This window comes from Sceloporus occidentalis, unplaced genomic scaffold (genome assembly GCF_023333645.1).
Source record: "Sceloporus occidentalis isolate IW3139 unplaced genomic scaffold, rSceOcc1.0.p SCAF_488, whole genome shotgun sequence".
In the NCBI taxonomy this organism is placed as follows: Eukaryota; Metazoa; Chordata; class Lepidosauria; order Squamata; family Phrynosomatidae; genus Sceloporus; species Sceloporus occidentalis.
Genome location: NW_028317468.1, coordinates 12,501 through 35,547, shown reverse-complemented (window position 1 = coordinate 35,547; position 23,047 = coordinate 12,501). Strand labels below are relative to the sequence as shown.

The 23,047-nt window shown below is 48.5% G+C and overlaps 3 protein-coding genes across 3 annotated transcripts in view; 1 reads left to right on the top strand and 2 right to left on the bottom strand.

The window, feature by feature from the left end:
* Positions 1-1,549: 1,549 nt before the first annotated feature.
* Positions 1,550-7,436, top strand: LOC149271596 (solute carrier family 15 member 5-like). Its single transcript, XM_089507287.1, has 9 exons — positions 1,550-1,910; positions 2,413-2,635; positions 3,273-3,442; positions 3,789-4,009; positions 4,295-4,481; positions 5,571-5,759; positions 6,347-6,478; positions 7,087-7,195; positions 7,289-7,436. Exons 1-9 carry the CDS (start codon positions 1,550-1,552, stop codon positions 7,434-7,436), a joined length of 1,740 nt encoding a protein of 579 aa, XP_089363413.1.
* Positions 7,437-11,452: 4,016 nt separating this feature from the next.
* LOC149271595 (deoxyribose-phosphate aldolase-like) lies at positions 11,453-19,300 on the bottom strand. The gene is made up of 9 exons (XM_089507289.1): positions 19,270-19,300; positions 17,595-17,692; positions 17,000-17,147; positions 16,432-16,527; positions 16,072-16,206; positions 15,718-15,846; positions 12,882-12,994; positions 12,229-12,378; positions 11,453-11,509 (listed from the first exon to the last, which is right to left on the bottom strand). The coding sequence occupies exons 1-9, from the start codon at positions 19,298-19,300 to the stop codon at positions 11,453-11,455; spliced, it is 957 nt and encodes a 318-aa protein (XP_089363415.1).
* Positions 19,301-22,487: 3,187 nt separating this feature from the next.
* LOC149271594 (serine-threonine kinase receptor-associated protein-like) overlaps positions 22,488-23,047 on the bottom strand; it is a 3,597-nt gene continuing 3,037 nt past the window's right edge. The window contains exon 9 of the mRNA XM_089507288.1: positions 22,488-22,549. Coding sequence (XP_089363414.1) covers positions 22,488-22,549 — 62 coding nt within the window. The remainder of the gene's footprint in view (positions 22,550-23,047) is intronic.

Sequence of the window (23,047 nt, the reverse complement as noted above, 5' to 3'; positions counted from 1 at the left end):
TCCTGCGCCAGGAGGAGAACCTGGAGCCTGACATGAGGTCCAGCATATGAGTGACCAGATGAGTGACCAGATGAGTGACCAGATGAGTGACCAGATGAGTGACCAAATGAGTGACCAGATGAGTGACCAGATGAGTGACCAGATGAGTGACCAAATGAGTGACCAGATGAGTGACCAAATGAGTGAACAGATGAGTGACAACGTTCCCTCCGACATCTCATATCTTCCTTTGGCTTCCAGTACGGCCTATAAGCCGATGGCGCTCTAATCTATATCTCCTCTCCCCACCGTCTCTTCTAACCGTTAGTTCTGTCTGAGGGAGTTTGAGATGAAATGGCAGCCTCTGTGCGGAGCGCCAGTGTTTGCGTCTGCATGGGGAGCGCCAGCGTTTGCATCTGCATGGGGAGCGCCAGTGCCTGCCCACCGAGCGCCAGTGTCTGCCCACGGAGTGGTCGACTTGGCGGAGTTTGCAGAAGTTGATAAAACATCCGGGACTAATTAGAGCTGCGATCTGAAGAGCTCCAGAAAGCGGGAAGAGAAGCTTCCAGAGCGAGCAGGGCAGATAGCAGCACAGTGCTAATTGCCCCGTCTCATGCGCTGTCTGCCTCTCACCGTCCTCTGACCTTTTATGTTCACATCGGAGACTTTGCGGAGGTTTCATCAAATTTCTGCTGTTGAAAGGATTATTGCTTGTTAGACCAACCTGACAAAAGGACAGACAGATTCGGAAATAATTTGACTCTAAATGATCTCAGAGGGGCCAATTTAGGAACCTCGGACAGGACCTGTTACCGGCAGCCACGTCGGTTATTCTTAGCGGAGTAACGGGCAGCGATTTAGATATTTAATTCCAATCGACCAATGCGTTGAGCGCGGCGGCCGCGGTAACGACCCCAGCCCGTCGGCTTTGTCTCCAAAGCGTTTTATTTCTTTTTTATTTGTCATCCGGATAACCGACCCACAGGCCCAAGGAGGCTCCAGAGGTCACCATAGATCTGGCCTCTATTGGTGAAGGAGCTTTGCGAGGGTCTCAAGAGGACGGAGGGAAAGGACCTCCTGGTGTGCAACACGCAATGAAAAGGGCAATAATGCTCTGACCTGAAGATTTTAGGCCACTGTCTGAACCGGCTGTGTGTTTTACTTCTAATTCCTCCAATGGTCAATGGCTTTCACCCTGACTAGATCCTTAGTGGCGCCTTCATGAGTTTTCTATATAGTGCAGAGCAAGTGGTCTGTCTCTCACATGTGTTTTTAGCATTGGGCCAAGTCTTGGGATTTGCCCCCCAGGGAGTCCTCTCCCGCCTGTCCCGTGTTCTTTCTTCACCGCCTATTACACGGCATTTAACGTGTAGTAACCGTGGTTAAGTATCTGCCCCTGCTCCTCCAGGGACTGTTTATTCATCTGGGTCGCGAGCGTGCGATGGACACAGATCCCGAGAAAGGACGTGGACGTGTGAGTGGGGGAGAAATAGTATTATCAGCGTGTGGAATTTGAGGCTGACTCCCAGCACTGGTGGAGCCTCCGCCATGGTGCCCACTTCCAGTGAAGATGCCTCTCATTGACCTGAAGTGTTTTCCATCACAGCAGCTTTTGGACCATTCTGCTGAAAGCTCCTACGGGGAAGACCCTCGACCCGAATCTTCCAGACGCCAAACCGGGAAGAACCTGCAGCTGGTTATCTGCGTCCTGCTCGTGGAATTATGTGAGAGGTTCACTTTTTTTGGGACCGTCTGCAATATGATCCTGTTTTGCACCATCAAGCTTGGCTATGGGAACCACGAGGCGGCCATTGTGAATCTGGTCTTTGTTGGGACGTCCACGTTGACGCCTGTGCTGGTCAGCTGGTTCGTCGAATCATGTGCCGGACGCACAAAGGTGATTTACGCCTGCGCGCTCCTGCACTTTGTGGGTAAGTAGTTATTTTCTTCTAGGAACCCAGAACCTGCCAGCAGATCGGCACCATCCAGTCTGCAGTAAAGACTCAAACCTTAATCAGTCGTTGGTCTCGTCTTAGATTCAGGAGCCTTATGTCTATCCCATGCATGTTTAATCCCCTCACTGTATTACCCTCTACCACTTCTGCTGGGAGGCTGCTCCACTTATCTACCACCCTCTCAGTAAAGTAAAACTTCCTTCTGTTCCATCTCAATCTCTGACTCTCTAGTGTTAGATTCTGGTCTCTTGTTGAAACTTTTCTCCCTCTTGTCCCCTTTACGGATTTACATTTTTCAGCACACTTCGGAGGAAAAAGCAAATATTTGGAAATATATATTTTTTCTGCGCAAATAGAGGCAGAACTAAAAGAGGTGGGAAGAGAACTTTTCGGTGTAATTCATGACTTCCATTTGCACAATTTCTTCCCCTCTTATGTCGGCCGAATAATAATAATCTCCTCATTCCTTCTGCTGCAGGAACGGCGCTGCTGCCGGTGGTCGCCTTCCCGTTTGAAGATTTTTACATCGATACGCGGAATATCGCGCATGGTTTGGGTCACAGGGAGCAGACGGCGCTCTTCTACGCGGGGTTGCTCATGGCCTCTGTGGGAAGTGGAGGGATCCGGGCGATCATCTGCCCTCTCGGTGCTTATAACCTCCAGGGGTACAAGCGAACGGAGCTCATGTCATTCTTTAACTGGTTAGTATATGGTTAACAGGGTATATATTAGAGGGTTAGATCCCATAACCGCACCGCACGCTCCGTATAAACTGCAGGAACAATCACTGCTTGACATGGCGACTGCTCCACGAGCACCGTGTTCTGCCATGGAGACGGGTGAAAGGATATTATCCTTATAATTATTATCATCATTATTATTATCATCATGATACAAAGTAACCGGGGTTTCATGCAGTCGTCACTCGGCCGCGCTCTGTACCTGATTTTATTCTTTCGCTCCACGGTCAGCCGGTCTGTCGTCGGTTCTTTACTCTCCGTGTCACTCCCATCACCCTCAGTCGGTCTGTCGTCGGTTCTTTACTCTCCGCGTCACTCCCATCACCCTCAGTCGGTCTGTCGTCGGTTCTTTACTCTCCGCGTCACTCCCATCACGCTCAGTCGGTATGTCGTCGGTTCTCACTCGCATCATACTCAGTCGGTCTGTCGTCGGTTTTTTACTCTCCGAAGGCGTTTCTTTGTTGTGTTTTGCGCTCTGTGAACTTGTTCTTGTGTTTTGGGTGAATATATGTGTTTTTTGTGTGTTTTGTGCTCGGTGAGCGTGTTTTTGTTGTGTTTTCTACACATTTTTTTAACGCTTCTTTTTGTCTCGTTTCAGGTTCTATTGGCTGGTGAACCTTAACTCTTTGGTAGTGTTTTCCGGGATTGCGTATATTCAGCAGTCAGTGGCGAAAAACCTGGGCTTTCTGATTCCTTTCATGTCCGTCGTTATGTCTCTGATAACAATTCACATGATCCGCGGGGGGCTCCTGAGACGGCCCAAGAAAGGTAAGAGAACGGGGCTAAACCCCAGCCACAGATTACACTGCGAGGGGGAAGATCCAGCCCGGTCCTGGCAGAAAACACAGAAGGAGGAAAGAAAGTAGTTATTTACCGAGACTGGTAGAAAAGTGGCACAGCCTCCCAGCAGAGGTGGTAGAGGGTACTACAGCGAGGGTATTAAACATGCATGGGATAGACATACGGCTCCTGAATCTAAGACGAGACCGACGACTGATTAAGGTTTGACTCCTTACAGCAGGCGAAACGGGCGACTAGACGGGGGCCGCCAGGGGCCGATCTGCCGTTAACGTGAATAAGAGGTTTTTTGTGATAACGCCCTTTTGTACTGCAGGTGCCGCTCTACCAATAGCGTTTGGCGTGTTCATGAACGCGTTACGCATGTGTTGTGTTACGTACCGCCATGTCGGGGGATGTGTGACCACGTGGCTCGATCGGGCCAAAGAGAATAATGGCGGGTGGTACAGCGAGTCACACGTGGAAAGCACTAAAGCTCTTGTGAGACTTTTCCCGCTTTTTACCTCCCAGATCCTGTATCGAACATGCGCGACGCAGGTAAGAATCCCACGGAAACCATGGCGGCGAGAGGGGCTTCAAAAGTCCCCAAATAGAAATAACGTGCGGCTTAGGATTTGTTATTATTACCCTTTTATACCCCATTATAATATGTACAAAACACTCCAAAAGTTTCCAGGCTTTTTTTTCTGTGAAAAATAATTTTCTCTGGAAACAGGGAGAAGAGGGCCCTGACCCCAGGAGCTTACAATCTATTGAGATGGCTTAATGGCGGGTGTCCTTCAGAGAGCAGAAATATAACGTATTCACTGTTTTAATGCGCAGATTTCATCCGGATATTTCATCCAAACCATGAACTCGGATTTGAGTTTTAACGGCTTCCTTCTGCCGATCGCCGCCATGAAGATTATCAGTATAATTCCTCTCCTAATTATCGCTCCCTGCCTCGAGTGCTTCAACTCGTATTTATTCTCCAAGACGGGGTATGGATTGTCGCCCTCCGTGTCAATAAGTACGTTTCTGGAGAGCATCGCAATAAATGTTTAACAGGAAAGCCACATCTATGACATCGTAGGATGTCATCAGACTCGTCTATATATTACATAATAAGAAGTCATCAGACTTCCGTGTAGAGGACGTGATGGCCAGGGCCGGCCCGACAATGGAGCCGAGTGGGGCAACCGCTCCAGGCGGCACTTTTGAAGGGGCGGCACTTTGCCGCCCCAAGCCCTTTTTTTTTTTTTTAAAGCGAGAGAGAAAGGGGCGCCGAGTGGTTTTCGCTTACCAAGCTGTCAGTACCCGCTCAGTGCCCCTCTCTTTCTCCTCTGCGGCGAGTCTCCCTGTTCGCTCTCGGTGCCGGCTTATAATGCTGAGCATTACAAGCCGGCACCGAGACCAAACAGGGAGACTCGCCGCAGGACTGCTGAAAGGTAAGTACAAGGGGGGGGGGGTAAGGGTAGATAATGGGGGGGGGCGGCAGGGACGGAGGGGGAGAGAGGGTAGATAAGGGGGGGGCGGCATTTTTAAATTCGCCCCAGGCGGCATTTTGCCTTGGGCCGGCCCTGGTGATGGCAGACAGAGCGTATCAGACGTACTGCTGGTCGGAGGGAAAGTGGGATGAGGAGTAACCTGGGATCGGAGCACACGGGGATCAGCCCTAAATGAGATCCTACCCCAGAAATCAACACTTTGGGGCATCTATAGGGCAACTATTTGCCTGTAAAAGCAAAATACCCCCTATGACTCCTGTCTTATATTCCAGACCACCGGGTCTCTGCATGCCCAAACCGGCGTGAAGCAGCTCCCTCGTTAAATTAAACAGCAAGGAGTACACTCTCTACTGAAGCCCCCATTCCATGTGCATATAAAAGGGGGTATTTGTGAAAGGCCCCAAAATATTAAGAAACGTGCTCTATCCTGTGCTAAATACTCGGTGGTCCGTAGAAACTAAAACCATGACCTTCGACCTCTCGCTTCATTCCTCTGACCGGGCATCGGTGGGTCCATCAGATTTCATTATTTTGGTGTTTGAGTTGATAAAAATGTGTATTTCCGGCTTTGACTTCTCGATCATTACTAATCATTTGTTTTTTGGATCTAGTCTGTGGTCACCTCGGGGCTGCGCTCTCCTTATTGCTGGCCGGCGTCTATGAGATGCAGAGAAAGAACTTCCCTTTGGTTGAACAGACGCTTTCTGGAAAGGTTCTGCAGGTCTCCTCCATGTCGGCTTTCCAGCTGGCCCCGCAATACGCACTTCTGGGATTCGCCGAAGCGATGGTGACTCCTTCCTGTAAGCGGTCAAAGGTTCTGTGAGCTCCGGATGTCCATTAACAGGAATCTTGGTGGGAAGAGCATGGGACGTCTATCCTTCTCTGTTATATCCACCATAATATCTTGTCTGTGGTGGCTACCATGTCTTTAGAAACATCGTTAGAGAAACAAACAGTTTAAGCCTCTAAAGAGACGTAGCGGACAATCGTCCGCCGCGTGGGATGTTTCCATGTTGGATACTCCATCCTGTTGCTGGTGGCCAGTCCAGGGTTCTTCCACCATAAGCTCTTTAGTGATTCCTTTCAGGAACTTTATGATGAATCTGTACCTCTCACCTCCCACAACCTCTGAGGGACCATTTGGGCCAGCGGGGGCCCCAAGCAGATGCTTAATGTGCTAACATGGTGGCCTCTCCTTTGCCCATCATTACTTTGATCTGGTTTCTGAAGTTTGAAGAATCTCATGGTTGCTGCTCCTGGAAGCCACAAAAAGGCCACGATTTAAGATCTTGTGAGGTGTTTCAAAGTGCAGTTAACCCTTTCATGCCGTTTGTATTTTTGACGCATCGTTGCAGATTTCAGTGAAATTTATAAATCTGTCCCACAGGCTCCGTGATCACGTTCAGGTTCGCGCCGAGTCATCTTCGTTCCACCTCAATGCACTTCTTGACACTTTTCAATGCCGCCGGCTGTTTTACGGGAGCGTTGATGGTCGATGCCGTGTTTTTAGGTTCTGGGGGTAAGTTTTCAGCAGTTTTTATATTATGTATTTCGGGAAGAACGTTTCCTGTAGTTGGTATTCCATAAAATGGCGAAACCTATAATGTTTGCATTACTTGGAAAGAATTCGTATGAAGATTTAACATTCTGGATCTTGTTACTTAATACTAATTCCTTTAGACGCATTTGGGGCCCCTAGTTTTGTGTTCATTCTGTGAGGACACCCCGAGATTATTACCCCAAAGTACCACGCGGAGCTCCTCCTGTGTGTCTCGCAACACAAACCATTGGAGCCTCCGAGTCTTATCCGGCTTCTTAACCAAAATACGGAGCATCGGGCTTATCGGGCCGGCTTTGTTGAGTTGGGGTTAATCACGTTGGGTCATTTGTTTTCCCTCCAAATGTCTACAAATAAAAGAAATTCTGCTTTATTACAAGCGCCTTGCGAAGAGACCGATTGGGACAAAACGTGAACATTCTCCAGAATATCTCCAGGTTTCCTCCAAGTATTGCCTCTAAATCTCAATAGAAAAGTAAATTGCCATATCCCCCCCCATTGCTGTTATTTTGGGGTCTGCCTTTTATGCCTGATACGTAATTTGCGATGGGGCTTTGTGTTGGTTTTAGGCGACTGGTACCCAGACCTCCTGCCCCGTGGCCACTTTGAGAGGTTCTTCTTCTTTCTGGCATCCGTTATGCTCCTGAACGCGCTGGGCTTCTGGATGATTTCTCGCAGGTGAGCGCATTGAGTTCCCCTAAAGACACTTTTTACTTTGATTACGATGTTTTTTCGCTCGTTAATTCTCTTTTTTTCTGTTTCTGTTGGAAGATACGATGATCTGGATCAGGAGACGGACCAGGGTTTCCGAGGAGATCTTCTCGAGGAAAAATTATTACAGCATGAAAAATCGCTAAAGTTTTATGAAAGTATTTATGAATGGTCCTCGCATTTTTCTCCTATGGAGACAACGGTTTAATCCAAAACTTGGTGAGCTGCGCAGGCATCACGTTCTGGTGGTCTGAGGAGAATAAGTCCCCGGCTCCTTACGCTATTCCAGCCGGCTCGATAACTTACCTTAAAGGTGCAGTGAATGAAGCATTAGAAACATTGTTCCTAGCGCTACCTGAATGCCAAAACCCTTCTGGGAAAATGCTTCAAATGGTGTCAAATTTGGCCTCATCCACAATTTTTGCCAGGAACACTTAATTGTCATGTGACACACAGTCACTGATAAGTGATTCTGTTTTGTTTTTATTACATTAAACCTTTATAGGAGAGAATATAGCGACCCATATTAATACATAAACCCATCTGCTAAGGTTTCTTTGCTTGATGAACAGGGAGCGAAATGAACGCTTTAGTTTGGTAGGATAAACACAAGGGGCTTATCTTCTAAATATATGGGTTTTGGTTTATTTTGTGTATTTATAAATATATTTAAAATACAAATAAATACTGCTTTGGATTCAGAAAGAAACGCCTCCATCTTTGTGTTGAGCGAAGGGGAATCAGAGTACTAACCTCGGGGTTAATATCAGAATGGCCTGTGGCGGCAGGAGCCCGGTGGCAGGAGCCCGGCGGCAGGAGCCCGGTGCCCAGCGGCAGGTCACAGCTCTGGGATTCTGTCTGGAATTACGCCCGGGTCATAGCGGGGAGACACCAGGTACCGGTCCCAAAATTAAAGATGGAACCATTCACTAATGTCTATAATATATAGAATATTATAATATGATAATCTCTCAATATCCAGCTAATAAATTTGTCAGCCAATGGGTTTATTTTTTCAGTCGGTTTAATTAAAATCCAATAGAGCTTTAAAATAATCCAGCACATGGAATAAAATGAGGATATATCACCCAACAAGCCTGAAGCCCACTCCTCCATCACGCATGAAGCCCACTCAGTGGCCACCTGCCCCCCACCCTTGAAGGACAGGGACGTAAACGCACAGCTCTGCTTCTCCAGGGGGCATGTTGGGGGGAAAGCCATGGTTCTGGGGAATTTCCGGGGACATGAGAACTTTCTTCGCCAGAAGAGAGCGTCCATTCTCTGACTTTGTGTAAATTAGGCTCTGGGACAGAAAGGGTCCGTTTGCTGGGGTTTGTGGTGTCGAGGTGGATGGGACCCCTTGCCATTTTCTCCTCTGGATGCCCATTTTCTGCACGGGCATTCTATGGTGGGCTGATGGGACCCCCAAATTGAGACTCACTTGGCAGTGAAGGCCGTGTTCTCGAGCCGAAAGATTTAGACTGGAATCTGACAATCAGCTTCACAGGGTCTCTGGGCAAAACAGCACCGGCTGCGAACCTGCCGGTCCACCATGAGTGGCACTGAGCCAGGGGCAATGGTCGCCCAAAAACCAGGAGCGTTACAGAGCCGCGCATCCTCAAAGAATTCATTTCGGCAATAAATACGTCCTTTTCTAGGAGGAGGTTTTGAGCCACGTAAGTTTATCGACATGTACTGGGTATGGGCAGCGCCATCTACTGGTCATGTGTACCTAACAGGTGTGTGCAGGGCCATCTACCGGTCATGTGTACCTAACAGGTGTGTGCAGGGCCATCTACCGGTCATGTGTACCTAACAGGTGTGTGCAGGGCCATCTACCGGTCATGTGTACCTAACAGGTGTGTGCAGCACCATCTACTGGTCATGTGTACCTAACAGGTGTGTGCAGCGCCATCTACTGGTCATGTGTACCTAACAGGTGTGTGCAGCGCCATCTACTGGTCATGTGTATCAATGCGTCTCCAGAATATCATTTGAATGATAAACCACTCGGCGGCAGAAGAAAGGCTTTGGCGTCTGTTCCCCCCGGCTATCTCTGTTCATGCGCAGCCGGCACCAGCCCCCATCACCAAACTGGTGGATCCTTAAAAACTGCTTGATAGACCCCATTACAGAAACAGGAGAGCAGAGCTACGAAAATGAGCCAAATGAGTCACCGCTGCATTCTCCGCTCCTGCGCGTTCTCTGCTCTGCCTGCGCTCTGCCCGCTCCTGCGCGTTCTCCATCACTCGGAAAGCTTATAAATCAAAAGACGTTTCCTGCGAGCACCGCAGCCTTCAGATTCTTAAAATAAAAAAAGGAGACGGCGCCGGACGTTTCAAGGACCGCGTTATGGATGAAAATCGCTCCTTTTCTGCGTATTGGAAGAGTAAGCATTTTCTTGCAGCAGTCGATATATAAAAGGTCAGGATTGGATGGCCATCTTTAAAGCGGGACATCAATAATCAGTTGCAAATGTAAAGGGAATGGAGCGCTATGCTGCTCCTTATTGCATTCGTTACAAAGACGCCAGAAACAAGAGGGAGATCGAGGCGCGGACCCTCATGATGGCCTCCTCTTCTACACCCCCCGCGGCCCTTCCTCGCGGAAAAACAGAATATTCACAATATAACTGTTATCTTAACGCAATAAAGAATAAATATGCGATAAAAACGTGGAAATTCCGTTTATTCACCTAATGCGATAAATAATGCGGTTAAGTAGAGAAAAGTGCGTTTCTTCGCTCATCTATAGGGGGTATAACGAGAATTCCCGATATTCCGCGCCGTGACTTTCGTTTCCTGATATTTAAAGACAAATCAGAGAAAACGACCGATAAGCGCTGGATTTCCCCGTTCTCATGCTTTATAACGCGATAAATAATTCCAAAGGCCCGTTTATTATCTTAATGCGATTAATAAGTAACATTTGCAATTTTTATGTAAAGTTTTCAAACTGTTGGAAATTTCGACGCTCATCTGAATGTTCCTGGAAAATGCGACGCGATTCTAACGGCTCCATCTGCATCCAATTAAAAAAGGACCTGCAGAGAAAAGTAGTTGGCGCGCTGCGCGGCCGTAATTAGCGGATAGGACTCAACGCTCCGCGCCTTCTCTCCCGCGTTGTTGTCAAACAGGAACATATAATTTTGTCACAAGTTGGCGGTTTTTGGCACGATTCATTGGAAAATCACTTGTTTTACCCGTTTCCATTAGGCTTCAAAATTCATACCTTTAAGGTAAGTAAAGCGGCGGCCGCGGCGTTCATTGTGCCGGCCGCAATCAGATCGGCGAGGAGGCGGGTGCATAAAATGCGGATCACGCAGAACTCATCCACGGCCTGCTATTCACCGGAGACTGAAGCACCCCGTTTAGTCGATTTACCCCTTTTACCCCAAGCAAACAACACATAACCCCCCCTGTCTGCGGCACAAATGCTGGAGACTCTGTCACACTATTTGGCCATATATATCGCTTAGCCCACCACTACATCAAAGTACCCCCAACCCAGCGAGTCCGATCTAACCCCCCCCCCCGGCGGCGCCTCCGGTACGAGCCCCTCTCATACAGAAAGACCCCCGAAGAGTTACAGACACCAAAGAATCTGGAAAAGTAACCCTTTAAATAACATTCAGAAAAATGGGAAACTTCTGTTAGACCGAAAACGACAGAATTCCCAGGACAGACGTACAGAACAAGCTGATGCAGAAACGCATTGCAAAGTCTAAGAGAGGGTGGTAGATAAGGGGAACAGTCTCCCAGCAGAGGTGGTAGAGGGTAATACAGCAAGGGTATTAAACATGCATGGGATAGACATACGGCTCCTGAATCTAAAATGAGCGGATTAAGGTGAAGTGGGCGACTAGACGGGCCGGATGGGGCCGATCTGCTGCCCAGATGAGGGATTCCTTAGAATAAATTGTATTTTTGGAGGAAAGCCTTTCGATTTTTGCGACTTGTGGTTCATCAGACAGTGACTTCAGAGACAGACACCTGTGTTAAAGTTATTTCAGCTTTTATTGTCTAACAAGCTCGCAGTCTAATACCGTTTAGAAAGCCAATCACCTTCACCTGCCATGACGAGTCCTTTACTTGGGGGTCTTTATTCCTCCCCGGCTGGGGCATGCACAGTCCGGGCTGTATTCCTTATACTGTGGGATGAATGCAGAGAGCTCCGCAGGACCCTCTCGTTCTCGATTGGCGGGTTCGACGTCGGGATCCGGGATCAGGCCATTGGCAGATCGTGATAGGCGGCGTATCTGCCCGTCACGTGGTGATAAATCTGACAACCAATAAAACAATTGAAATCTCGGAGAGCCGCCAGTGAGCAGCTCAGCACTGACACGGTTAATAATGTAACAGATAATTGGAATCTAAATACCCCGCTGTGCGGTTTCCATAGAAACCGAGGATACGCAGCACCCCGGCATTAAGCATGGAGGAAGGAGGTTTGCGATACCCTTTACCGCGACACCTGGTCCAATTACATCCTAAGATGGGACCGCTGAGATCTTGGAGGACAACAAGACTCTCCATCTTACTCTCAAAAGGAGCTTTTATTATTTAACCCGTTGGCTCCATCCTACAGGGGATGCGGGGCCCCCAGTGATCTATGGAACCCCAGAAAATGAGGGGAATGGTAAAGAAATGCTGGAAAATTAAACCGATGATCCTTTAAACAAATGTACAGTGAGGGAATTAAAACATGCGCTGGATCGGCATATGGCTTCTCAATCGAGATATGTGGAACAGCCTCCCAGCAGAGGTGGTAGAGGGTAATACAGTGAGGGGATTAAACATGCATGGGATAGACATCCGGCTCCTGAATCTAAGACGAGACCAACCACTGATTAAGGTTTGAGTCGTTACAGCAGGAGAAACGGGCGACTAGACGGGGGCCGGATGAGGCCGATCTGCCGGCAGTTCTGTGTACGTTATACGAGTTCTGGAAATACGTATGTTGTGCTTTTATAATGCGTTTCTTAGAACATGCGCCGTTACCTGCCTCTCGATGTCCCCCAGCAGAGAACTGGCCCCCAGCCGGAAGAGCTCGGGCTTCAGCCATTCATCCCCCAATTCCTCCTTCATGAGCGAGAGCCAGACCAGAGCTTCCTTGGCACTTCGGATCCCCCCAGCCGGTTTAAAGCCCACCTGAAGTAAAGAAGATGAACATGAAGCAGGGGGCAGTTACCGGGGTGAAAATGCCTTGTCCTTCCCACTGCCCGGAACTTTCTGGTGTATGAACGGGTTAAAGCCCAGAATGCGGTAACAATGTATACTCTGTACTTATCATTTTACTCTAAAGCAAGTAACACGGATCTCCCCTTTACGGTTCTGGGTTTCTGGAGGTTCCGGGTTTCTGGAGGTTCCGGGTATACGACCCAGTATTGGTTGAGCCTCTTTCTGTCTTTGCCCAGAATGCAGCCGAACCCCCAAGAAACTCCTATCACTCGAGACAAACCCACAGACGCTAAGTCACCAAACAATCGAGTACTACTGGGTGTGACGGGGTACTATTGGGTGTGACGGGGTACTATTGGGTCTGACGGGGTACTATTGGGTCTGACGGGGTACTATTGGGTCTGACGGGGTACTATTGGGTCTGACGGGGTACTATTGGGTCTGCTTCTGTTTTGTTTTAACCCAGGACTCACCTTTATTCCGGTTTTCCAGTAGAAGTCCCGGATCGCTCGCACCATCACCAGCGCCACCGGATACGTGGCATTAACGGACTCCTTTCCTGTTGAAGTCTTTATAAAATCAGAACCTGGAGACAAATTACAAAAATGTGAAGCCACAACATGTATACTCCGTATCCGAAAGGGGCTCAGTCTACTAAATACATCGATCAAACCACTCAGTCAGTCATATCAAGAAGATCCCCTGTGTGGTGGGCTGCGTGTGGCACGTATGGGATCGGGGAGACCCCTGTGTGGCGCGTATGGGATCAGAGAGACCCCTGTGTGGCGCGTATGGGATCAGAGAGACCCCTGTGTGGCGCGTATGGGATCAGAGAGACCCCTGTGTGGCACATATGGGATCAGAGAGACCCCTGTGTGGCGCGTATGGGATCAGAGAGACCCCTGTGTGGCGCGTATGGGATCGGGGAGACCCCTGTGTGGTGCGTATGGGATCGGGGAGACCCCTGTGTGGCGCGTATGGGATCAGAGAGACCCCTGTGTGGCGCGTATGGGATCAGAGAGACCCCTGTGTGGCGCGTATGGGATCAGAGAGACCCCTGTGTGGCACGTATGGGATCAGAGAGACCCCTGTGTGGCGCGTATGGGATCAGAGAGACCCCTGTGTGGCGCGTATGGGATCAGAGAGACACCTGTGTGGCGCGTATGGGATCGGGGAGACCCCTGTGTGGTGCGTATGGGATCGGGGAGACCCCTGTGTGGTGCGTATGGGATCAGAGAGACCCCTGTGTGGCGCGTATGGGATCAGAGAGACACCTGTGTGGCGCGTATGGGATCGGGGAGACCCCTGTGTGGTGCGTATGGGATCGGGGAGACCCCTGTGTGGTGCGTATGGGATCGGGGAGACCCCTGTGTGGCGCGTATGGGATCAGAGAGACCCCTGTGTGGCGCGTATGGGATCGGGGAGACCCCTGTGTGGTGTGTATGGGATCGGGGAGACCCCTGTGTGGTGCGTATGGGATCGGGGAGACCCCTGTGTGGCGTGTTATAATAATCATTTACTTCTTAATCAAAATCAGAAATATTCTGGAAAGCAAATGATTTTATTTACTTTCACCTAAAAATGTGCATATCCGCAGCGGGATCCCAGATTCTGATCCCAGTTGAGAGCCTTGGGTACAATAAGGCGCTTAAAGACCCAAAATATGTGACCCTCACGATCTGCCCCGTCACCCAAAGATTGCACCGTGAACACGCAGAGGACACAGGTCGGTGATGCGGTGACATGGGCCCGAAGCACGCGCCCCCTCTAATAATTACACGTCTCCCGGGGCCGTTTCATTAAAAACGTTCGTCCGACGGCAGCTGCCCCTCTATGTGGTCCTAATCAATTTGCTGAAACAGGACGACTTTTAATCAAATGTTGATAAAAATAGAAGATGAAGTTTTAATTCTAATAGATTAACCGCAAACTGCAGACGGCCCTTAAAATCCATCTCGTCCTTTTCTCCAGTGGATTTAATGACTATTCAGCAACTCATTACTAAATGGAACAAGATGAACATTTTCCAGTTCATTAAAGAAAAGTGCGATGTATTTTTGCATTGTCCTCATGATTCGTTACAGGGAGTCTTATAATTACACGATAATGGATAATGGTTATTAAATACAGGCGGCTATAATGAAGCTCTATTCATCTGTGAGCCGCGGAGACCGACGAGAGGGCAAAATAAAATGACTGCCTTCACAAGATTAACGGATCAAATTATTATTCAATTCACAAAACCTCTCTTAGACTTTGCGGTAACGAGGAGATTAAAAGCTTGCATTCCGCCTGATTTTAAACAATATCTTCAAAGGCATTCAAAGCTTAAATCAAAACGATCAGAAAAATCAGGAAGATGGAACATTAAACGCCAGGGATCCGGTGATAAAAAAGTTCAGAGGAAAATAAGGGAACGGGATCAGGGCTATGGGTCTGTGGAACTCGTCACTAGTGGAATCTGCACCCGAATGACACAAAGGAGCGATCAGACGACGACTAATGATCAGCTGCTTAATAAAAGTGGATTAATAACGCCGGGCAGAGAGATTAATAAGGGATCCAGAGGTTCAGGAACAGGCTCCGAGGCATCGAAAGACTGCTGGGCGCCTCTCACGTTAACCCAGGGCCCCCGGCACATAGGCTTTCCACATCCCTGGCGTCGTGTGTCTGGCACGATCAGCGTGAGAAACTCTCTACACAGGGAAGAGAGGTCAATCATAAGGCACAAGCAGCGACATGTCTCTTCCTTTAAGGAGACTGTCAGCCCTCCGCACCTTCCGTGTGGGTCTGTCTGCGGGTTTGTCTTGCCCCACGCGGCTGGTAGCGTCTCTGGGAGCTGCCGGCGCGGGGTAAATGAATGGCAGCCGTTAGGACACATTCTATGATCAGCTAAGGGGGTCCGGATGAGGAACAGCAGAGCCATCTAGTGGGCCAAAGAGGTCACTGCAACACGCGAGGAGTCCATGCTTCTCATCTCCTCCTTACACAGAAACATACAACACTTGGACCCCGCAGAGACGGGGCAGGGGCTGTAAACCAGGATTATTAGGATTAAAAAGCAGTCCACCCAAGTGTCCCACTTTCATCCGACCAGTCTCTCTCTGTCCCTCAAATCCCTGACGCCCCTCTTTCTTCCGTTGATGCCCTTGTTTTCTAGGTGAACGTTCGCCGGGTGAGAGGCTATCACAGTGCTTTGAAATGCTGGGCTGCAGGGTGTCAGATCAGTTGTGATACTTGCTGGGTTTGTTACAGAAACTTTAAATCCATGAAAGGAGGGCTCCTCTATTACTCTCCGAGTCCTCTTACCTGCCATCATGGCCACCAGACTAGCTTTGTAGACATTGGTGAGAGAGCCGAGCTCCCCCGTACCCAGGATGGTCTTCATATGAGCTTCTCCACAAGCTTCTCGACACAAACAGATCTCTTTATAAAGCTCTGGAAAGGAAAGAAAACCATTAAGAGCAGAATCAGACAGTTCCAGGCCGGTCTGTGGGGGGTAAAGAGGCTCCGGTCATACGGCGGGCATGGGGCATTTGTTCGAGGTCTGCTAGTAAGAACGAGGTAACAAGGCGAGTGCAGACATGCGTGATCTCCGCGTGTTATATAAGCCCACCTTGGTACAGAGGCAATGCGTTAGGGGAGCGATATCCACAGACTCACCTTCCCACTGACCGGTCAGAGCCAACGTTCTGTTAATCACAACGTCGATCTCCGACGCACCGTCCTCTACGGCCATTTTAATCTCTTCTAACCGAGTCCTGAGTGGAGTCTGTCCGGCAGGGAATCCCGTGGCCACTGCGGACACAGCGTGGAAGCAGATACTTTAGAATGATCCCCCTCCCTCATCACGTAATAAAATGAACATATATATATAACGCAAGCACTGGCGGCTCCCCACCCACAAGCGCATGTCTGTGTGTAATATCTACACGGAACACGCAGCTCACACGGATGACGTTATCCACAAGCATTCCCAGGAATCTGCGCACGGTCCTGCACTCGGAGGGCAGCCGGTTATACCTGAAGCCACAGGGATGCTGCATCCGACATCTTTAAGGGCTTGCACCGTGTCGCACACGCGTGCCGGATACACACACACTGCTCCGGTGGTCACGCCTGAAAAAGAAAAATAATGCACACGGTCTCATAACATGTCCTCGTGAGAATAATTATCACACGTCAGGCGTGTGCATTGTACCCGCCCCATATAATAACCCCTGGATCACTACACGCGGAATAAAACTGATTATCACACGTCAGGCGTGTACATTATACCCGCTCCGTATAATAACCCCTGGATCACTACACGCGGAATAAAACTGATTACCACACGTCAGGCGTGTACATTATACCCGCTCCGTATAATAACCACTGGATCACTACACGCGGAATAAAACTGATTATCACACGTCAGGCGTGTATTATACCCGCCTCGTATAATAACCCCTGGATCACTACACGCGGAATAAAACAGATTATCACACGTCAGGCGTGTACATTATACCCGCTCCGTATAATAACCCCTGGATCACAACACGCAGAATAAAACAGATTATCACACGTCAGGCGTGTACATTATACCGGGTACCTAGATCCTCCATCTTTAGCGTCTTCAGGAGGTCGCCTCTGATCGGATGTTTGGCTTTAAAGCAGAGCCGATGGATATTGGATGGCGTGTCATCACCGGAGAGAGTGGTGAGGTCGATGCAGGTCACGGCTCGCAGCAGCCACGCAGCCTGGGGAGGCGAACAATGCAAATTACATGTCACATACATCCAACTTAGTACATTACACACCACGCGGGGAGCCAAGGTGCCACACGTATTTAGAAACATTCGGTTACACGGCTGTCTGTGGTCATTTTCTGGTGGGTCTAACCTCCGATTTGAAAAGGACCTAGGCAGGGCGATCAGCATAATTTCCGGCACGTGTCGCCATACACCCGGCTAGCGGAGTGGAGATGATGGGGCTGTATTGGCAGCTAACATGGTGGGGGGGTTCTTTTTTTAATAGAAAGGCAGAAAGAGTGTAAAAGTTCTTAATCTTAGAAAGAACCTGGATCCGGTTTAATGACGCCACGCTAAGCTAAACAGAAGAAGAATGTGTTAAAAGATTGACGTGTTTCCTGCGGCAGCCTCGGTCGTCACGACAATCAGCGAACGGCCGCGCCGCGGAGCCTTTACCTGCCAGTCCTTTTTAACCGTCCGACGCGTTTGGATCTGTTCTGCTCGTCTCAGGACCGCAGGAAGGTTGACCCGAACTCTGGAGATCCAGCCAAGATCTGGGAAGGAAGACATACATGTGTTTAGAGACTTGTCTGGGGGACACGCAACGGGTGAACCGCTGCAGCCAAAAAATGGAAGAAGCAAACGTGAAACAGTGATTTTTTTAAATGGTGTTAGGAGAGGCGTTGCCACCGCGACCAATGCTAGCTCTAAGTGTGCGGCACTTGGCCATAGAGCGCCTGTCGTCCCTCTGCCCCGGGGTACGTGCGGCTCTCGTGTCTTGTCCAGTCACATCCTCGCACGCTCTACGTGCTGCCGGCTTCTTCTTAGTACATGCTGCGGAATCCCTGCTGGGTCACTTAATGAAACGACCCGTGATGCCCCATGCAGAGGGGCATCTGTATGGCCCATGGGGCATACTTATTATGGCGTACGCGTGGCCCTCCGTGTCTTTGTGCTCATCAGCGTCTGTTTGCAGCAATGTCGGCTTTTTAACCGTTACCGCTCCGGGGGGGGGGGAGCGCCACGTCAGGCAGATCTCTCGAGCAGAAGGAGGGGGTATTTCTCAATGCCCCGAAGATCCTGGCGGAGGAGGTCACCGCACTAGAGCGCAACAAACGGCCATTGCCAGAATGAACCGGACCTTTGGACTGAATGTAAATAGTCTGGAATGCTATATAATCATTAGCCTGGTAAAAGGCACTGGGGTATACTGGTTCTGACCCGCGTACGGCGCCGGACCCACAAAAGGCAGTGTCAGGATCCCATCAACCATGAAGGACACTGCAAGAGACGCTTTTGGATTGGTTGAGATGCAGAACTTAATCAGCCGCCCAGCAGCCACCCATCTCCAATCTGCATCCAAACTGTTACCAATAACGAGATCTACAACATCTGAGAATTTATTATTATCTTTTATTTATATGGCGCCAGCTATTTACGCAGCGCTTAATACAATACATAAATTCAACGGGTCCGACAAGACGAGAATTAACAGACTAAGACAAACCGATACATTACGTGGAGAGACTCGGCTCGCAAGCTTGAAACGTTATGATGTAATACACAGCAGAACTAATTAAAGAAATTGTGCATTGCATTTGCCCCTATGGAACATGGCACTATATATATGGAAACACCATTATTAACGTGTGTATATATAATATATATATCTGCGCTCGGTGCATATACAGTCACCACATAACGCATGCAGAGTAATATATAGGGGCGTATATAATATATATATCTCTGCGCTCGGTGCATATACAGTCACCATGTAACGCATACAGAGTAATATATAGGTGTGTGTGTATATATATATATATATATATCTGCGTTCGGTGTATATACAGTCACCACATAATGCATACAGAGTAACATATAGGGGGTGTGTGTGTATATATAATATATATATCGGCGTTCGGTGTATATACAGTCACCACATAACGCATACAGAGTAATATATGGGGGGGGGGGGGGGCGGGCGTGTATATATATATATCTCTATATAATATATATCGGCGCTCGGCACATACGTGTCCCGGGCGGGGGAGGTGCGTAGCACGCTGCTTTGAGACCCCCCCCTATCACTCATCTCGGGACCCGCACGTTCATGCCACCCCCCCGTTCTCACCGAGCTCGATGCCGGCGTTCCTGTTCGCCATTCTGACAGCAGCCGGTCAATGTAGCAACTTCCGGACTTCGCCCCCAGAAGACGCTCCACCCCGCCCCCTATTCAACCAATGAAAGCAGACGAGACTCACGTGGTGTCAGACCCACCGAACTCCGTCTGCCAGATATTACCATGTAGTCAGCATCGGCGTGTAAAGAGTAGTGATGGGAAGTTCGGATCATTAAAGTGAATCGGATCATTTCGATTCGTTCACTGAAATGATCCGATTCATGATCCGGATCTTCGGATCACTCAGTGTGTCTGCACGGAGTTACTGTTTTCCAGTAACTCCGTGCAGGCACACTAACGATTGGCCCCGCCCCTTTCATTATGAATCCTCCCCCCTGCCTCCAGTGATGTCAATGAAGGCAGAGAGTCGTTCAAAGATTCGGATCTTACAGGGATCCGAATCTTACAGTGATCCGGATCACTGTAAGATCCGGATCATTGTAAGATCCGGATCTTTGAACGACTCTCTGCCTTCATTGGCATTCTAATCAGTCAGAGAATGTCACCATACTGTTATAAATAATACATTCATAATCACTGCCCCCAGGATTTACATTCCCCTTTACCTGCAACTGCACCTTAAGCTAACTTTATTAAATTAATTAAATTAACCCTCACCATTAAATTAACCCTAAACACCCCATCAACCATGACTGCCCTAAAATTAACCCTTAACACCCCATCAACCATGACTGCCCCTAAAATTAACCCTTAACACCCTATTAACCATAACTGCCCCCAAATTAACCCTAAACACCCCATTAAGCATAACTGCCCCTAAATTAACCCTAAACACCCCGTTAAGCATAACTGCCCCCAAATTAACCCTAAACACCCCATTAAGCATAACTGCCCCCAAATTAACCCTAAACACCCCATTAAGCATAACTGCCCCCAAATAAACACTAAAGACCCCATTAAGCATAACTGCCCCCAAATTAACACTAAAGACCCCTTTAAGCATAACTGCCCCCAAATTAACACTAAAGACCCCATTAAGCATAACTGCCCCCAAATTAACCCTAAACACCCCATTAAGCATAACTGCCCCCAAATTAACCCTAAACACCTCATTAAGCATAAATGCCCCTAAATTAACACTAAAAACCCCATTAAGCATAACTGCCCCCAAATTAACCCTAAACACCTCATTAAGCATAACTACCCCTAAATTAACACTAAAGACCCATTAAGCATAACTGCCCCCAAATTAACCCTAAACACCTCATTAAGCATAACTGCCCCTAAATTAACACTAAAGACCCCATTAAGCATAACTGCCCCTAAATTATCCTTAAACACCCCATTAAGCATAACTGCCCCTAAATTAACACTAAAGACCCCATTAAGCATAACTGCCCCTAAATTATCCTTAAACACCCCATTAAGCATAACTGCCCCCAAATTAACACTAAAGACCCCATCAACCATACCAATTTATTAGGTAATTTATCTGGAGTACATGCAATTAATTTAGGGGCAGTTATGGTTAATGGAGTATTTAGGGTTAATTTCAGGGGCCGTTGTGGTTAATGGGGTCTTTAGGGTTAATTTCAGGGGCCGTTATGGTTAATGGGATCTTTACGGTTAATTTCAGGGGCAGTTATGGTTGATGGGGTATAAGGGTTAATTTTATGCTGATGATTGAGGGTTAATTTAATTAATTTAATAAAGTTAACTGTAGGTGCAGTTATAGGTAAAGGGGGGCAAACTCAGGGGAATCTAAATCCTGGGGGCAGTGTGAACATTATTAATGTATTTATTTATAAAAGTATGGTATCAGTGATTTTCTCTGAATGATTCGAATCTCTGTAAGATTCGGATCCTTGTAAGATCCGGATCCCTGTAAGATTCGAATCATTCGACTCTTCGGTTCATTCGACTCTTCGGTTCATTCGACTCTTCGGTTCATTCGACTCTTCGGTTCATTCGACTCTTCGGTTCATTCGACTCTTCGGTTCATTCGACTCTTCGGTTCATTCGACTCTTCGGTTCATTCGACTCTTCGGTTCATTCGACTCTTTGAACGAATCTCTGACTCTATGAGTCATCGTTCCTGTGAGAATTAATGAGCTGTAACCTGACCCCAGAGTGCTCTGCAGATGACTCACAGCTCTAGGATCAGGTTACAGCTGCATGATGATTCACAGACTGAACCGCTACAAACGAATCGTTCAGTCTAGTGAACCGACTCATCCGGATCACTAAAAAGAACCGGATCAAATGAACGATTCGTTCATGATCCGGACATCACTAGTAAAGAGTTAAAGAGTCAGAGGGGTAGCTCCGGGTGGTCACAGGCTCTTTGGTATCTGCCCCATGAGGCAAAACAACTGCCCCAGGCTCATCTGGACCCCCCCCCCACACATACACTTAATTCCTATTTTTACCTCTGAACACCAGCTGATCACAAACAGGACAGGGTTCCTCCGATGGAAGGCAACACAGGGACCAGACCGCAACTCTTTTGGGCCAACAAACTCCTGTTAGCGATATCTGGTTCATGAACGAATCGTTATTTTTATCCGATTCTTTTCAATGATCTGGATGAATCGGTTCATTAGACTGAACGATTCATTTGTAACAGTTCAGTCTGTGAATCCTCAACTCCACTCGAGTGAGTGAACGAGTCAGTTGCTGAACGAGTCAGTTGCTGAACGAGTCACACTTACTTATCAGAGTCCCTCTTAAAGTGCCAGCGCTTGTTCTAACCCACAGCCAGGCCTGCTCCTGACTCACCAGGAGACAAACGTCTTTAAATTCACAGAACTTTTATTTATACAACTGAAAATACGAGCAATGTCGAGAAATAGGGAGGCGATGGAACAAAAGGAAACGCCAAGACCCGATAATTATACCACCACAGCCTCCCACCGAAAACATAATAGAGAATGATCGTCCCTCTCCAAACCATTAGCAAACCCCAGCTTTCTCCTCCCAGACCAGGAAAAGGACAAGTGATGATGACGGCTGACTTCACACATCGCACAGACGGCGTGGCGGGATTCGTGGTACTTCCAGGCGACACGTACTCTTCTCCGTGTCAGATTGCCAGCAGACGCTGCCCGTTTGCCTCATGCAGAGGACACCCTCAAAGGCTTCAGTATCTTGACATTTGCGTAGTTGAAACGTCTGTGGTTTCCATGATGTCAGGAGAAGCGCCGCCGTGCTCAGGCTTTAATCTCAGGGGTGGAACCGTAAATGCCGTCTGAGTTCTCGGAAACCAGCTCGTCTGCCGAAGGAACACAAGACACCTTTTACTCATCTCGCGGGGTGTATTCTCCCTAGGGCAGTAGCGCCTCTACCCTAAACCGGGATCAGAACACCGGTGCACCACTTCTCCTTCAGCTGGCTGGGGAGATCTGACCTTGTAATCGCCCCTGGTGCACTCTACCTAACCGGCACAGCCTTCATAGTGACAATACTCGGCGCCGTGCGTGTAGCACACCAGGATAGGACATTGCAGCGCCTAGCATTGTGGACGGCGGCCGTGGAGGTAAGCAGTTGGGGCAGCTGGGATTCGTACCTGCTTCCTTATGAAGACACTTCCCCCACCCAAACAGCACCCCCCCATAATTCTCCCCACTACTCGTTCATTGATGAGTTATGATTTCACTGCAACTCATAACGAATCTGCGATGACAGCCAACAGCAACCAATCTCATTAATAACGAGAAGCTGCCCTGGGAATGTGCCGTTTACTTAATTATCTAAACTAAATCAAACATTT